Source organism: Diorhabda sublineata, chromosome 1, assembly GCF_026230105.1.
Source record: "Diorhabda sublineata isolate icDioSubl1.1 chromosome 1, icDioSubl1.1, whole genome shotgun sequence".
Taxonomy (NCBI): Eukaryota; Metazoa; Arthropoda; class Insecta; order Coleoptera; family Chrysomelidae; genus Diorhabda; species Diorhabda sublineata.
In genome coordinates this window covers 27,240,000-27,256,166 of record NC_079474.1, presented here as the reverse complement: position 1 = coordinate 27,256,166, position 16,167 = coordinate 27,240,000, and the positions used below count along the sequence as shown (strand labels likewise).

The following is a 16,167-nucleotide window of genomic DNA, read 5'->3' as shown; positions in this document are numbered from 1 at the left end:
GTAGATTAAAAAATCCAAAATCGTATTTTCGATTAAATCCGTTACGAAGATATTCTTCAAATTAAAGTAAAACAAAGTTTCTGACGTTGGCCAAAATCTTATGTTATCTTTAGTACAATTGGTCTGTCCAAATCTCCTTCTTTGTTCTCGCCAGCTTATGGTTATAAAAAAGACGGAAAACTTGTTTTAGCTCTGGTATATAAAAATTTTAGGACTTATTTTTGTATGTATGGATGGATTTGGCGTTTCGTATATACTTCGACCCAAAAGATCCGCTTTCTTGCTGCGATACTGGAGAACCCAGTATTTACAGCTGATCTGGTAATCCTACTCCTTTTAAAAAGTCTAGAAAATGGGATGTCTTTAGAAAATATTTAAATTATTCTGTGATAATATTTAAAATAGCCCCACCAAACTTTGCGTCAGAAAAAGACTATTGTTTTGTCTCGCGTGAAAGAAAAAATAGAATAATAGAATAGAATAATAGAATAACAAAATTACTATGTCTTAAAATCTAATGCAATCTTGCATCTTGCAATATAGAAATTGGATAGGAGCCGAATGAGCAAACTGATTATTTTCATACACAATCTTTTCTTGGTGTCAACAAAATTTGCTCCCGGGTCTGATTCTGAATCAGTGTAGGGATCGATCGCATGCGCACTGACTTTCGCGGGGGATGAGAAGTCATCGAGTACCACAGAAGACTGTAATCAGTTGTAATACGTTACCTTCATTGTAAAAGGTCTCAATTATTTCGGCTTATACATTCATATTTTGTAAATATTAGGGATATGATTCTCTTAAGTAAGGTGGTTTTGTACTTAGTAGTATCTGCAATCCATGTTTTCTCATTTGAAACATAAGAAAATTTTGTGACATTCTCATATCGAATAATAACTAATAATATTATCGAAATCATAGTATGATAACATTTCAATCAGCTTCACGTAATATTATATCAGATCTTTTAGGATATTAACTGAATATGAAACTTCTTGTCTAATAAAAAAAAGTAGATAGTCTTCTGGCATGACACAAGCATCGAAGTGTATCTTCCGGCACGAGTTTGTTTGAATTCTTTCAATAACATTTAGAATTTATGATCTAGAAAATTCCAAACGCAAACAAAATAATCAAAGACGTTGAACTATGAAGACGCAGCTTTGACAGTATTTTAATTAGAAGAGGTAAATCGAAATAATATGTAGAATGCTAGGAAAACAACCATATTTTTGTAAACACAATGTTAGGGATATTTTGAAATAAATAAGAAAATTTCAAAACATGGAATAATTCATTCAATAGGTTATAAAGTTGTTTATTCAATTGTAGTACTATTCAGTTTTTCTTATTTTGTTATAAATATGATAAATGAAAGGATTTTTAAGACACAGTTTTCTGGCGTGGAAAAATATAATTCTCGAGATCTTTTTATACAATTTAGGTTAAAATATAAATTATTGAAGAGATTACACGATCCTGTTAACTTGAGACAAATACCCCATAATATCGGTCATATTACCAAAATTTGTGAAAATCATGCGTTTTCCATAGAGTTTATGTACATATTTCCACCGTAGAAATAGTATATTTTAATCATTTCGTCACAGATGATTAGTCTTAGTCATAAAGGTAGTATTAGTAAATATAAATTGTTTTTCAACTAAACAAAAGTTAATTGTTCTCATAATTATGATTATTTTAGAGTAGTATCAGCAGTCAAACGTTGTCAGTCGAGATGGTAAACAAAACTCACTAATTTGAATATCACGTTTTTAGCAGTGAACTTATTTGAAATTATTTTTCTTCAATATCTTGTAACTAAATTTGTAATTTGTTTGATTTGTACAATTTTCATTGTAGATAAAATATTGTGAAAACCATGTTTAATCTTAACGCAATAAAAGATAACGTTATGAAGAATGGAATGTGGAAAGGAGAAAAGAAATTTAAGAAGAGCTAATTTCCATTCTGTCCCAAAAATTTTTTAATACAATGAAAGTAAATGTTTATAAAGAAGATTAATTTGAAAAAATTTCCAAAGTATACAGGATGCTGTTTTCCCAACACAATTAGGATGGGAATAGGTGATGAGAGTTTATTAGATTACGCTTGAATATTGACGACTTACAGCAAATTGGTACACCACAAAATGATAAATTGCAGTTCTTGAGCTAGTCAATATTCGAGGGTTGAGGTTGCACAACGAAAACGCATCTTTACAAACTCTACTTTAACATGTCAATTAATGGATATCTACCCTATTTTCCTTATTTTGCTATGTATGATTCCTGGTTATTCTTCAACATGAAGCAACATTTACATGGTATCTACGCAGGATGAGATAGATGAAGCAATTCATCAATTTTTTGAGAGCCTTCTAAAAAGTTTGTCTTTCAAGTTGTGAATGCGTTTTTCTCTTACTTACAGCATAATTAAAAACATTTTCCTGAAAAGACTTGCGTCACCTTCATTTTCCACGAAATTTCAGACAACATTAAACTAGTACAAATTAGTTATGTTCTTATAAAAACCTAATGGTTAAAACATGATTAGGCTGAGGGAAGGATTCTTATTCGGGGCAAATTCTATTTACTCACCTCTAAATCCTCTAATCTATCAATTGCGTAATATGCTACTTGGTATCCACTTAATCCGGAATGATTTCTACTTTGCCAAGATACTAGTACGGAGAATGGTTGAATATCTTGAATTCCTAGTTTCACTACCATAGGCTGATCGCAGAATTGCTCCGGATCGAGCTCAAGAAATATCCTCCCTCGGAGCTCTGGAGGATGTTCGCAACGTAATTGAAGAGTATCCGTGTGCTCAACTAACTTTTGGTGGTCGTGTAACCATTCCCAAAGTTCTTGTGAGTCGCAACTACATGATAAAGGATTTTCTGGAACAATACAAAATACATTGTACAAAAATTACCTCATTCATTGGATTCTTTCCATTTTCAAAATAAAAATTCAATATAGCAAGTTGGAATTTAAAAAAAATAACCTACCTTCTGTTCTAAGACTTCTAATTTGAGTTTCTAAAGGACGAAACGCATTCAAAGGAATATTCTCCAAATAATTTCGGCTCAAATCGAGGGTTCTTAACTTCTTTAAAGGTTTGAAAGCATCACTAGAAACAAGCGATATCCAGTTACCGAAGAGATATAATTCCGATAAATTTTCTAGATGTTGGAAAGTACTTTTGCTTATCCTTCCCAAATGATTGAAAGATATGTCCAGAATTTGGAGTGACTTCAAATTCGCTGGAAATTCTTCCAGTTCTTTCAAACGATTATGGGTTAGATTGAGGATTCTCAAATGATTCAAACCTTGTAACCTTTCTTGAGGTAACAATTCCAATTCATTCACACCCAAATCAAGAGTTAATAGATTCGGTAAATTTCCAAAAGCTCCTGGAGAAATTCTTGAAATCCTGTTTTGTCCCAAGAAGATGTGAAGTAGTGCCGGAAAAGATTCAAAATCTTTGCTTGTTATAATACTGAGATTAGTTGAACTTATATGTATTTCTTCTAAAGAAGGATAACGATTTGTTGATGTTATGTCATGAATTCTTATTAAGGGATTCTCCGTTAGATTCAACCAATTCAATCCTGGTAGCGTAGTTCCTGACAACGCCGAACTCGGGATTTGCTTAAATCTATTACAAGATATATCAATTCGTCCTAGTAAAGGAGAGTGATGGAAAAAGTTAGCTGGTAATCCCACCAGAGAGTTGTTACTCAGGTCCAAGGAAAACAGTTGAGTTAAGTTAGCCGATGCAAATCCCGATAATGATGTTATGAAGTTACTTTTCAAATCAAGTTCTCGCAAATTAGGCAAACCATTTAGTCGAGATATCTCTATAGTGGTTAAATGATTATATGCTAATGTTAACACTTCCATCGTAGATATGTTCAAAAGGGCCGTATAAGGTATATCACTAAATATGTTACTAGACAATTTTAACTCTTTTAGTACGTTCAAATTTAAAAACACTTTGTACCCTAAATCCATTATATGATTATAATTCAAATCAATATGTAGTAAGTTCTTGTTGTTAGAAAAAAGTTCATCTGGCACTCTCGAAATCTTACATCGATCTAAATAAAGAGTCTGTAAGGATGGTAAACCGTTCAAGGAGAACCCGTGCAAAGTACTAAAATCATTGTTGGTTAGCTTTAGTACTCGCAAACCCGGAATATCCAACGCACTCAAATCTTTAGAGGTCAGTTCGTTAAGAGCTAGATTCAGTTCATTTAAATTATTCAGACCTCTAAACGCGCCCAAATCGATTCTTTGTATGGAACAATTGTAGAGATTCAAATTCCTTATTGGTAAGCCTTCTTGAAAAATATTATCGTGTAAAACAATAAGAGGGTTACATGAAAGATCCAGTATCCTCAGTTTCTTCAGATTGGTGAAAGATTGAGGTTCTATACTCCTCAACATATTTTTGGAGAGATGAAGCTCTTCTAATTCGAATAATTCACAAAATGTCGTTTGTGTTATTTGAGTCAACTGATTCATACTGAGCTCTAAGAACTTCAAAGCTTGCATGGGTTCAAATGATCTCTCTTCTATGTACGAAATGCTGTTATTGGTGAGATACACTCTTTGAATCATAAGTAGGTCTTTAAAAAGTGATTTGCTTATTTTCTTAAGTCTGTTATGACCTAACCACATGATCTGCACACTAGACTGTCCTCTCAAAGTATCGTTGTGCAATGATAAAATATTATTTGAATCTAATTGAATCGATACAAGGGACGGAGACTCATGCATAAATACATCCCCGAGATCCACTATCACGTTACCTTGTAAATTTACATGCTGGAGACTTTGCAAAGTACGAAAAGCACCCCAATCTATCGAAGATATTTCATTGTTTTGTAAGTGTAGTTCTAGTAACGAGGGGAGTGGATCAAATACTCCTCGGAGAATTGATTGAATTTTATTATTATGGAGCCTAATTTCTCTCAGATTTATGGTTTTATCAAATGTTCCTGGTTCTAAACGTGTTAACCAATTACTGTCTAAACTGAGAGATGTTAAGTTGACGTTATGTTGGAGTAAGTTGTTGGGTACGTGTTGAATGAAATTCGAGCTTAAATGTAATTGCGATAGGTTAACTAATGTAACTAATGATTCGGGATCAATTCTTCGTATTGCATTCTGTTGTAAATAAATAACGGATAAGTTTGATGAATCTGTGAAAGCATCTGCTGGTATCTCCAATATGTTGTTTTCTGAGAGAAACAGTTCCTTGAGCTCTGGTAGATAAGCGAAAACACCGCTTATATAATGAACGTGATTATGACTTAAGTCCACTGATCGTAATTTTTTATTATTTTGAAAACATGACTGATCTAAATAAACTATTTTGTTGTGACTTAAATCCAACGATTGTAGATCCGTTAGCGTTGAAAATGAGTCTTGATGTACAGTTTCTATAACGTTATAATATAACGATAAAGTGCGTATTCCTGGAAAAATTCTGAACGAATAATCTTCTAGTTTTTCGAAATTATTAAAGCTGAGATCTAAGTAAAGGAGGGAACCGAGTCTTGAGTAGGAATCATCTTGAATGGCATTAATTTCATTCCAGGCTAGACGTAAATGTCGCAATCTTTCTAGTCGTCTCAAAGATTTAATTGGAAAACTCTTCAGTTTGTTTTCAGCCATGTCTAATTCAGATAGGGTGTCCTCGAGTCCTGCGAAAGCGTATTCGGATACCTGGAAAAGTAATTTTCGAATTAATCCAATTTAGCGACTTCGCTGTTGGTTGAGGAAATAATTATTCCATGTTTATAACACAAGCACTTGATTACAGTTTTATACTGATCAAAAATTGATTACTTCACCAATCAACCGGAATAATTAAAATATAAATTGATCTTTCATTAAACGTACTTATGTTGGCTATGACAATTCATTGGAAAATATAATATAACATGAGTAAATTGTGAAGGAAATGCGAGTGTTTATATAATATATAAAATTCGCGTGTCGCGGTGTTTATTATTAAACTCAACGGAAACGGCTCGACCGATTCTCATGAAATTTTGCGTGCATTTTGGGTAGGTCTGATAATCGACCAACATCTATTTTTCTTTTATTTCTCGTTTGTTAACTATAAACTTTAATTTCTTGGCAAGATTTTTTATTTTTATTTTGTTACGAATAAAATAATTCATATTACTCTCAATTTTTACCCTTCTAAAATCAAACCCTTTTTTCCATCGCCACATTTATTTACAATAGGGTTACCAGATGGCAATCGAATATAACAAATGAAGTACGATTAAATCTTATTTAAAGTTCATATTTTCAATTCCTTCAATAATGTTTTTTTATAAATTTAATTTGATCTTCCAGTCTCGCCGGTCGATGACTGATCAACTATCTATCGATCAATTATCCGCGAGTTACCGTTGTCACCAATTTCCTAAGATCATGGGAAAGAAATTTCAATTATTATATGCGACATTAAGTCCCACGACACTTAAGAATCTAAGGAACTTTGCATTTTTCACCGTTAGCAATGAGTAAATATGAACAGAAATCTTAATTTATAAAAGCAAGTTTATATTGAAAATTCTTATATCAAAATTATATCAATACATTAGATTAGATTAGATGAGATAAAGCATAAGGTTGTATTTTCACCTCGTTAACACTTTGACCTACTGATCTATTGTGTACCACAGACCGTTTTTCAGTCAGGTGACTCTGTAAAGTTGGCGAAAGTGTCCAGTAAGTATACTAGTAACTCTCCATTGGTCGTCTTTGATCAATGAAAGTGCCTTTTCAGAATATATGGTGGAATATGAAAGAAATCTTTCCCATTGTTTTTTGTCCGTTTTCCAGAAAGACCGTTGTTCACACTCGATATATCTTCATTAGTATCATTTGCAATAATTTCTTCAGCAATGTCTGAAATAGCGAAGAAATGTTCGAAAGTTATGAATGGATAGGAAAAAGTGAATTTATTTTGTTGACCCCATTCATAATTAACACTGGAGGCAAGAATATTCCTTCGGCGTTAAAACATCCAATGACTGTAGCGTTTTCGCTTCTCTCTCGAGATGTTAGAACGTCAGCTCTTTTACATCAGTTCAAACAAAAATGTTATTGAACAGTTAAAACATCGAATTGATGGGTCATCTGTTTGGTACCCAATTATTTCTTCTTATTCCCGCAAATCAAAAATAAATTGTGAGGTCAACGTTTTCCTATACCCGAAGATGCGGTTTATGGAATGGAAAAAATGCTTCGACAATTTCTTCAAAAGCAGGCAAAAGTACAATTATCTTGAGGGAGAATATTTTGAAAAACCATAAAGCTATAATCAATTATAAATATTTGTTCTTATTTGTCTATCTCAAAACTTTAGTAACAAACCTCGTATTGTTTGTTATAAATGGGTTTTCACTAGTTAATTTTCAGAAGTAGTGAAAATACGATAAAAATATCCGGCAATCAAATGGGATTATCTACAAATTTCACAGTAGTTCTCAGTTAGATAGCTCAGAAGCATTGAAGTATTCAGGGAAAACACGAATCGAATTATTCATACCGGTTTGTCCCCAATATCGATTTTCAAGATGGTAAATACCATAAAGGAGCTCAATATTCTGGAAAATATCTTGAAATCACAATAATTTGAAAGACACGTCGAAAAAGCGTTCATTTTAGCATAAGTATGAGTTCTTTATTAGTAGTTTCGAATAAACAGAATGCTGACTAGGGAGAATGGAAAATTAGATATATTCTGGAAATTGAGAAACTTGTTGTTGAGAAATTCTCTCTGTTTAGATTTAGTATATAGTTACTTAGGTCTTATCATTTTATGTATAGTACTGTTACTTGTATTCCAGTAATTTATTTTAAGTTTATTTTTTTTTCTTTAATAGAAATAGTAACCAAAAATTTGGCAAATTGGTAATCGCTCAAGGCACTTTGTATTCGGAAGCCTACGTAAAAATAAAAATAAAAATGAAAGTGAGAAGGGACTTCTCTCGATCTAAAGTAGTGCAAACTGAGAATACTACAAATAGATTCAATCTATTATGTTCGCCAATGAAAAGAGCAGTTTCACATATAAGTATTTCTATCAAATACGTTGAAATAAAAACTACTCATTGCGAGGGAATCTATTTGATTCTGTCAGTGTGAGGGACCACGAACAAACACTGCTTCATTTTGTTCAATAAATTAACTCTTTCTAGTCAAAATAGTCACAAACAAGTAGCAACCCATCCTACACAATCGGCTCTGATGACGTGGTATCGTATCTCGAGCGATATGAACTATATCCTGACTTCTAAACTTTGTGAGTTTCTTAATACTAATCCTATCAACTTGCAATTATTCTTGCAGAATTGAGTTGTTTTTATTTTACCTAGAAAAAACATACTTTTTCTAAAGCCCAGTGGATATATTGGAATAAAAGAGAAAAGAAAGAACTGATACATTATTCTAAGGAAACATGAAAATATAGTTACTATACTAAGGAAAAAATAAGAAGAAGAAGAGATAGAAAGGAAAGCTTGTTGTGATTTTTATATATTAGATTGGTTTTGGAAAATCCTGATACGGGATTTGATTCCTCTGCCGAGCTGGGTTGCGACTGTTTCGTATCTATATGCATGGGAGTACCGCGGGTATATTATGTATACCACGTTGTTGAGTTAAGACCCCAAAAAGGTTCGCTGAGGCAATTGAAATAATTAACTCTAGCTGTGTTATTTATATTCTTAGCCATTCAAGGGTTACAGGAAAACCGTTGATCACCTATTAACGAGAACTGGATAGTTTTCGACGATATAAACAGTATTGGACATATTTTTATTCCGAATAGGACAATTAATCACTCCTTAAATAAGACTAGTTATCGATTTACTCTTTAATGAGATCAATATCAGGCATGAATTAGGTCGATTTAAATTCTAAAACTGAGCACTCTCAAACTGAATTGGAACAAACTTCTCAATCAATTAAGTGATACAAGTAGATAAGTTGAGCCACAACTTGATAATATCTTGCATTCATAAATTGCGATTCTTTTCTTTGCTGTGGAATATAAGCGAGGAAAGCTGTAACCCTGCAAATTTTTCGATTAAACTCCTCTATCTTTCTAAAATACGTGAGTTTCAAGTGCGTGCTTAAACAAAAGTTTTGATTTCACAAGTGCTCACTACTGGCCGGTTCATGGGAATAAGGAGAAAATAATGATGTGGCATATTAAGTGAGAAAATCTTGAATGTGAAAGTAGCTATGATCACAACAACTTTAATAGACCTTAGCTAATTTTGCATCTAATACCACTGTCCCAAAAAGAGCTGTTTAATATTTATATTTATAATTTAATAAAAAATTGATTGAATTACTACCGACCGTCTGAACAAATCTTAAAGTCACGTTACCAAATGTCAACGTACAAATGATAGCACATGTATCAAAAAAAATTTATTTTAAAACTTTCTTTATTCGTTGAATGATAAATTGATTTGATACTTGATTACCTGCTCCAAATGCTAATATTTTGTGAGATAATCTTTATCCTAACAGAACGCTTGTAATAACCTTTGGAAACATTATGTGGAATATCGTACTCCCCGATAATTTAATATTTGTTTCAATCCTCTCCAGTCGATTAAATCCCTTCAAGCAGAATAATGGATTATTAGTGAGTTACCATTACTGCTTGTTTAGGCATTTGATTAAATTGGAAATACTGAAGAACCATTGATCTACATTTGGTTATTGTATTTTGCCATGACAAATATTCTGCTCAGTATTTGAACCTTTATTGGATTGAAAATTATATCATATTTTTATTTAAAGATATTATTAAAAAAATTGATTAATTTATTTCTCAAAAAAACATTAAAGCTTAACAGCAGTAATAAATTGATATTACACTTTATCTTTAACAAAAATTAGTGAAAAAATGTAAATTGAATCTACAATTCATAATTAGCATTGGTAATCAAAATTTAAGCTGAAATTAAATTCTTTGGCCAATATAAGTATTTTTTTATGGGACTAACCGAATGACCTAGACTTCCTTGTGACATACATTATATACTCAAATAAGTTTGTTGTTTTCAGGAAAAAGATATCAGTAATAATTAATTAAATCATACAATTGTCATTTAACACTGATACAATATATGATTAAGTTGAAATTAATGTTAAAAATAACAGGGCTTGCAACCTAAATCGTCATCGACGTAGGCTTCGTTATCTGAAAATTCACTATCCTCTCTCAAGTTTATTATTAAATTCGCCACGAGGTCCATAATATGTTCTGTTTCAAAGTATTCGCTTCCAACTTTTGTCGCATTAAAACAAAAATATTTTTTCTGAAAATTTTCACACATTTCGTTCTTCACCTACACCCATATTTTTTCTATCTTCCTTAGCTCGGGATTATAAGGTTGTAAACGTAACATTAAAATGTCGTGTTCTGCAATAAAATTTATCTATTTTAAATGTCATTGCGTATTTTTATAATTGTATGTAGTTCAGCTTTAGTCATTTTTAAATTATAAAAAAAAATTCTTTCAGTACGCCATATCTGCATTCCATCTTTTTTCTATGAAAATCTTGGAATGGGCTCTTGCAGTGCATTGTGATAAAAGGCATGATCTAAAACCAATACGCAGTTTTTTTGGATCATTGGTAATTATTTTTCCCCTTAACCACATTGATCGTCGTGATAGTCTCTGATTTTTATTATTAATATCAAAATTGTAAGAGCTTCAGGTATGAAACCTGATTCACCTCCAGCATGTAAGACAACAAGTCTTAGATCTTCAGTCACAGAAGCTTTTGAGCATTTATTTTTGCCATCGTCCCATGGTTTTGGTGCCGTATGGGAATTGTAAATGTGGGTTTAGTGATTTCAAATAACTGGCCGTCACCTTTATCTGTATTTTCTCAAATATTCAATTCTATGTTGATTTTATGTCTTGTTTCTCTATTAAAACTTTCCTGTTATCTTTAGTTTTTTACCGTTTAAATAACATTCTTTCAACCAATCTTCTAAACGAATCTATTTTGCCAGTGAAATTCATCCCAGCTTTCTTCGAATTATTTCTTCCTCAAATTCATCAAAGGATCCTTTGAAAATAGAAGGTTTGTTGAGAGTTTTTCAGGGCTATTAAAATCGTTCACCGTGGAATTTTCTATCACTTTCACCAACAATACGTTCCACCGAGGTGACAGAAACATTGTAGAGTGTAGAAGTGCAAGATACCCACTTCTAACATTTATTATATTTTTTTTTTGTTTTTATTTGGTTTGAAGTTATAGGTTAACCAACTAAATTTTTTATAAGCTTCAATTATTTCCTTATGTAAGTAACCCGATGTTCGGTAGTATGCAGTTTAATTAGTTTGATTGCTATTCAATAAGTAATTTTATTAAATAATTACAATTTATTATCATTTTCTTCAGAATGTCTTTTTATGGGGAACGGTTTCCTTGGCATGTACAACGATCTAAAAATATACATCCCTCAAATCATTAATTTTATCGAGTAAAAAAAATAGTACCTTTTGTTAAAAAATCGATAGAAAATTTTATTTTTGCTATCTTTAGATTGTACAGGTAAAAGTTTTTGTCAAACATCCCCTTCAGATAGTGGTGTAGAATTGAAAATTCAAAATGTCAAATGTCGAACGACGGGTTGTATGAGAAGTTTTTATTTTTTTGGAGACATCCATATTTCCAGATTTTGTCCCAAACAAAATATATCAAAAATATATGAACATACATTTTAACACTTTAAAGTGAATATGGAAATTGAAAAAAGATCTCCCATTATCTCTTTTAATCTAATTCATAAATTCATGTACTCAAGTTTTGGAGTATTCGATAAAGTAAGCTCAACTCGATTGTGACTACCCTAAATGAGTATTAAATTGATTTTGCCAAATCGTGAAGTAGACCCCTCTTCGTTAGTTTATATTCCACCACCATTGCTTTGTCAACGGTTTGTTCCGTGAATAAATTTCAATAAAAAAGAGACTTCCAACAAATTCGGAATATTGTTAAACTCCCATACAATAGTTATTTGGATATATTCAAATGGGTGATATGTAGTCGGAATAATAACGAGGATGAATATTAGGTATTAGAGAAAACTTTAACCAGCAGTAAGTTACAATTTGTATTAGTTATTGGAATGATTATTATCATTCACTTGACAAAGAGTCTTGAATTTTTGTTTCAACAATTTCTAAAGAACAAAAGAAAATGATAGTTAACAACTGTTGTCGAGATCTTCTAGACAGAGTTTAAAATGGAAATGAACCAGACCTTGAATCAGAAAGTGAAGTGATAATATAATCCATCATTTGTCTGAAAAATTTCTTCAATATAGTTCTATCTACATGAATTGAATGATCAGCATGTACAAATGTTCATTTTCCAATGATATAATTTATCCAATAATCAAAACGAGTTTCAAATATAGATTTAAAACTATTTTCATAGTTGGAAAATATAGATTTGTAGAATAGGTAGTTTTTATAAAGGTAGATTGTCAATTATGGTTCTCTAAATCTACATCGTATAGTTACGCATCAATATTCTGATAAATTCTCTCAATTTAGAGACTGAATCTTATGTGTAGTTTTCCTATGCGTAGTACCAAAAACTGCATGATTTTGGAACCGTCGTAATGACTATTCCATACATCTCCAGGTGTAGTGTTTTTTCATCTCTTCGAATGAATGAAGATAGACGTTATTCCTATTCCTAGTATCTTGGCCCATCTTAACCCCTGTAGATGATCCCAAAAACTTCCTATCTATTTCCTAATTATTTGAGTTACGATGCGCTACAGTTTTAATCGTTGTCTTGTCTTTACTCATCAGGTTTACCGTGAATTTTATCGATTGATCTAATATAAACTCTTCCGCTTTCCTTTTATCTGCTAAATTCCTTCACCATAATGTGGTGTTATCGATTTTGTAACACCGCAGAATGATTCCAGTCTAATAAAAATTAACTCCACAGCTAGTTTGGTCGTTTAGTCTGCCTTTTTATTAAGCTTATGATTCTTAGGCCTCGATACTCATGCCACTGTTACTTTACTAGTATTTATACTATATACACATACCATCCTGGGGTTGATATCTATATATGATACAGTGCCTTTAGAATTAGAAGATTAGACAATTTATAAGATGTATCCATTTTCTTCAAATAAAATACACCATTGAGCATATTATTATATTACAATATGGTCACAATACACAAATCAGCAATTTAATTTTATCCTTAATTGATACGATTTATGATACGAAGGTATCCACTACATGGTTCCTTAGTTTCTAGCTGATGAGGTTACACTTACTTAACGTTTAAAAATGCTCTGTGCTCTGATTTGAATATTTTCACTTTACTACTGGCTAAATTAATACTACCTTGTTCAATAGTTTTCATGTTTATGTTTTCATTGAAAATTACTATTACAAATATAACAGGGGACATCTGCAATGTTCCTTAATACTTTATTTTCGAATCGTTGTATTATATTTGAGTTTGGGTGTACCTCTATGATTGTGTACCATGTTTTCATACTGGTTTCAATATTTGTTTGTATAGCAGAAGGTTAATATGTAAAGATGGATTTTCTTCGTGTGTACCGATACATTTTCTCATATGATTACAAGCTTTCGTCTTGACTTTTCAACATAAGCTTTTCAGCTTTATATCAAGATATTTTGTTATATTTGAATAAGGTATTATTATCTATTGGTATAAGATGACATAGTCTGTTGGTCTAATTGATATCATTTAGTTTGATTTTCCATTTTATAGTCCAGATATTTATTTCTTTGACTATTATTTTTAGATCCTACTATTTGCTTCTTTAATATTTGTTCCTATTTCTGTTATAAATGTATCCTCAGCAAGAGTAGTAATATGATATATCACAAGGGTGTAAGAGCTACAGGACCTGACCCAATACATTTCCGTACAACATCGCAGTATGGTTCCTATCTAATAGAGGGCATTTCCACTTTATTAGTGTTTGGAAAACACACGTACAAAAACTTATAGTTGATCTTTATAGAATCAAGTGTCTTGAACGCTATCTGTGAAAATGGCAATTCGAAGATTAGACGATATAGATATTTCCAAAAAAGTATACCTGCTTTCTCGAACAACACACAACCTTCAGATAATAAAAAAGGTAGCACCACCTCTTTCCAACACTTATGTGAATGGTTAGTATTATAGATGTCATAGTTCTTATTCAAATTGTCCATTTATTGTTATTAGCTTTATATGTTTCATACATTAATATCCTCACGCCATCACATGCAAAAAAACATGTTTTATGTGGGTTTGTCGATATAGAGAGGCAGTAATAATTGTCCAATATAGTCGCTACACTTCCATGCTATTCAGGACAAAGTTTAAAATATGGTTAGATTTGTATTGTTTAAGATAGTTTTATGAACAAAAATTAACAAATAATAAAAAAATCTTGCAATTTTTATGGAGTAGTGCTTTCAGTAAGCCTTGTGAATAAATACAGTGTTATAAGGGAATTTGATATTAAAAATAACAAAAACTGTCATATTTTCGATAGAACCACAACAACAAATTCGAAAAATATGGAATAATTTTAAGATTCGCTCTAGAAAAAATAACCTTTTGTTTTTTGGCGCGTCGACAATGTTGATACTTTCTTCATAATCATCGTCGAGTTCATCATATATAAAGTGCAAATAACCTTCAATAATTCTTCAAAACCCCTTTATAATATTGTAAAAATGTTTCGAAAAAAATTGATTCGGATTAAACTGATGTTTAAAGATAGTTTGTTAGTAAATGACACCTATAAAACTTTAAAGAAAAAAACGGTATCTGTAGTTTTCGTTATGTTATGTATACGTATTTATTAAAAGGTTATAAAAAATACTGTTCACCGTAATTAAATATTATTTGTCACGCAGAAGTTATTACCATTATTCAACATGGCTTTAAATTTAAATTTATACCAGATACTCCAACACACTAGATGATTGTACCATTTTGGCCTGTTCTGAAGAAAAGAGATGAGAAAAGATTTTTCCTATCCTATCCACGTATTTTCAGTTACTGATATTTTGCGCTAATATTTAGATATTTTATGACACAAAAAACTCTGATTCCTTCATCCAGCACCGTCAATATTTTTTCTATGATTTCCATACAAGAAGTTTTTGTGTCATAAAAAATCTAAACATAGACACAAAACATCAGTAGCTGAAAATACGTCGTTAGGTTAGGTTGGGTTAGGTTACATTTTTTCATCCCCTTCCCTTATGAGAGGTCAAAAATAGTTGGCGACAATCGTAATTGATGAATGACATAAGTATGAAGATATATCAACACTTTAAAAGGAATGTAAACATCTAATATTTTTTATTCAACATAAATATAGAACCAAAAAAGTCACAATGATTGAAATAATAAATAAGTTGCTTTTGTTCTTTCTGCTACCTTCATGTGTGCCTATGTCAAAAATCAATGATTTTTTTATTATGGTTCAATTTTTGCTATTACGAATAACTAATTGAGAAGAGAGATAAATAAGAGGGGATGTGATAAGATAGATATCATCGAGTTCAATATTAATCCATATGTATATCTTTCGTGGGTTCAAAACTATTAAAAAAATGATTACATTTCCTTCCTTTGCAAGACACCAAAAATCCTTTCAGGTACAATCATCTAATGTGTAGTGGTGTATCTAGTAAAAACTTGAAGGCAATTATAATAGTGGCAAAAATATTAATATTGATCGATTCTTACGTATTATGACCATTTGATTAATTAATGAATGTCGTATTGGTTGATAAACATGAAACCGTAATAATTTGGGACCCGTCGATTTATTTTAGACACCAAGTATGTAGTTTGAATAAAATTAGATCCTTCATGTCCGTTGGGCATATTATAGTGTACACTTCTCTATCATACTATAGAAGAATATTATATCACTGCAGAAAATTATCAAATATACAGTATTATTAGCATTTCCTTTACATAGAAAAAGCATAGAAAGACCAAAAGCAATTTAGTGGAAAACAGCTTGAAAAAGTTTGTTTTTCCTTGTATCGGTAGGAAATAACTAAAATATAACTCGTGA

At 31.4% G+C, this 16,167-nt stretch overlaps 1 protein-coding gene across 1 annotated transcript in view; it reads right to left on the bottom strand.

Moving 5' to 3' along the window:
- LOC130445422 (chaoptin) overlaps positions 1–16,167 on the bottom strand; it is a 360,273-nt gene that overhangs the window by 27,959 nt on the left and 316,147 nt on the right. Inside the window, exons 4-5 of the mRNA XM_056781032.1 lie at positions 3,017–5,741; positions 2,604–2,905 (exon numbers count right to left, since the gene is read on the bottom strand). Coding sequence (XP_056637010.1) covers positions 2,604–2,905; positions 3,017–5,741 — 3,027 coding nt within the window. The remainder of the gene's footprint in view (positions 1–2,603; positions 2,906–3,016; positions 5,742–16,167) is intronic.